The sequence below is a fragment of the Malurus melanocephalus genome, unplaced genomic scaffold (assembly GCF_030028575.1).
Source record: "Malurus melanocephalus ecotype Western Australia unplaced genomic scaffold, MMel_1.1 scaffold_267, whole genome shotgun sequence".
Taxonomy (NCBI): domain Eukaryota; kingdom Metazoa; phylum Chordata; class Aves; order Passeriformes; family Maluridae; genus Malurus; species Malurus melanocephalus.
Genome location: NW_026623499.1, coordinates 597,908 through 599,885, shown reverse-complemented (window position 1 = coordinate 599,885; position 1,978 = coordinate 597,908). Strand labels below are relative to the sequence as shown.

Sequence of the window (1,978 nt, the reverse complement as noted above, 5' to 3'; positions counted from 1 at the left end):
AAAAAAAAAAAGAAAAATGGAAGGACAAGGCAATACTACCTCTCCCCAAGCCAGCCTCACTCCCCAAGAGCTCTGTTTTCCAGCACCCGTTTCCCGTGGGTGCTGGCACCTCAGCTGAGCCAGGCTGGGATCGCCCTCGTCCCGGGATCGCCCTCGTCCCGGGATCGCCCTCGTCCCGGGATCGCCAGCCAGCGCGCAGGTCTCCCTCCGGAGCGGGCGGCTGGGGGCTGCCCCGCGGCCGCATTCCCTCCGGACCCTCCGGGCTCCCCCCGCCCCACTCCGCTCCGGGGCCCGGCTGGCCGCAGCCGCCGCGGCTCCGCGGGAACCCCCGCCGCCCGCCCGCCCCGCTCCTGCCCCGGCCCCTCCGCGGACACCGGCATTGCGCGGCCGGGCCCTGGCGCCGRGTGGCCCGGCGGCACCTACCCGTAGATCGCATCCTTGTCCCGCTTCAGAGCGTCGTTGACAGCGGAGCCCATGCTGGCCGGCATGACATTGGGGTGCGGGGCGTGGGCGCCGTAGTGCTGTCCGGCGTGGAGCGGCGGCCCATGGTTGAGGTGGTGCACCGGGGGGATCGGCCGGGGGGCGTGGGGGTCCCCGTACATGGACGCCGGCACCCCTACTCCGTCCATCCCGCCGTAGTGGGGCAGCTCATCGTACTGTCAAAAAACGGGCCGGAGGAGAAGAAAGAAAAAGAAAGAGGAGAGGGGGGAATAAAAAAAACAAACAAACAACAACAACAAAAGTCAGAAGAGAGTAAAGCACCCGGACAGATACAAACAGAGCAAAACAAAACAAGAACAGCCACAACAGAAAGAGAAATGTTCAAAATGAAATCAACTGAGACCGAGAGCAGGGGCTGGAGGTGCTGAGGGAGGAGTGGGGGTGCTAGGAGAGGTAAAAGGGGAAAGTGTGTATGCCTGTCTGCGTGTGTGGGGGAAGATGGTCCTCTTCAGCACGGGCACGAGAAACCCTAACAAGGAAACGGGGATGAAAAGGAAGGAAACGGAGGAGAGAAACTACAGTTACTCTGCATTAGAAAAGAAGAAAAAAAAAAAAAAAAAAAAAAAAAAAACAAAAACAAAAACCAAGCTGAATCAAAAGCAACTAGATAAATAAATCAACACTAGGAAGGAGAGAGGAAAGGTAGGGTGCATCGGGGGAGGGGGGGAGATAAAGGGGGAAATAATCTGAAAGTTACCAGAAACATTATTTAGTAGCAATTCCCCTTGTCCTTGTCAAAGCCAGAGGGAAAAAAAAAAAAATAAAAAAAAAAAAAAAAAACAAAAAAAAAAAAAAAAAAAAAAAAAAAAAAAAAAAAAAAAAAAAAAAAAAAAAAAAAGCAGCTATATGTGTATACATATATATACATTCGTATATACACAGACACACATATGTATTTCTTAGTCTTAGGCAGCAGCAGTAGCAGCGGCGGCAGCAGCAGCAGCAGCAGCAAGCTTTCCCCTGTGAAACCCGTGCTACTGAGCAGGCAGAGAGCAGGGAAATCGCGCTGCTGGGGAAAAAGCTAGAGAAGAAAAAAGCGTGGAACAATTGCAGAGAGACACACACACACAGAGACACTCATGCACACACACAAAAAAGCCAGTGAATAATTTTTGCTGCTATTTTTTAATAGTGGCCGCCATCATCATCAGCAACAGAGGAGAGCAAATCGGACAGGCCCCTCTTAAGAGAGGATTTATATATAGGTAAGTGTTGGAGATTTAAACCTACCCTTTGCGCCATCAGTCTGCGCTCCAATAAACTCCTGGATGTGTCGTATATTTAATATCCCAGTCCAGCAAAGAAAGTGATTTAGAGTGAAGAAGATTCCTTTTTTTTTTTTTTTTGCAACCCACTTATAGACTTCTACTATCCTCCAATATGGGTAAATAATAATTATAACAACAACAATAACAACAACAATATATAAAAAACAGTCAAGAACCACGATGAGTTTCTGTGTTTTCTTCTTTTTTTT

The 1,978-nt window shown here is 49.9% G+C and overlaps 1 protein-coding gene across 3 annotated transcripts in view; it reads right to left on the bottom strand.

Moving 5' to 3' along the window:
* The window catches only part of MEIS2 (Meis homeobox 2), a 169,346-nt gene extending 167,374 nt beyond the window's left edge, over positions 1–1,972 (bottom strand). For all 3 annotated transcript variants that reach the window (XM_057376006.1, XM_057376004.1, XM_057376005.1), the window contains exons 1-2: positions 1,732–1,972; positions 424–656 (exon numbers count right to left, since the gene is read on the bottom strand). In XM_057376006.1, coding sequence (XP_057231989.1) covers positions 424–656; positions 1,732–1,743 — 245 coding nt within the window. In that variant the 5' untranslated portion in view covers positions 1,744–1,972. The remainder of the gene's footprint in view (positions 1–423; positions 657–1,731) is intronic.
* Positions 1,973–1,978: the final 6 nt, after the last annotated feature.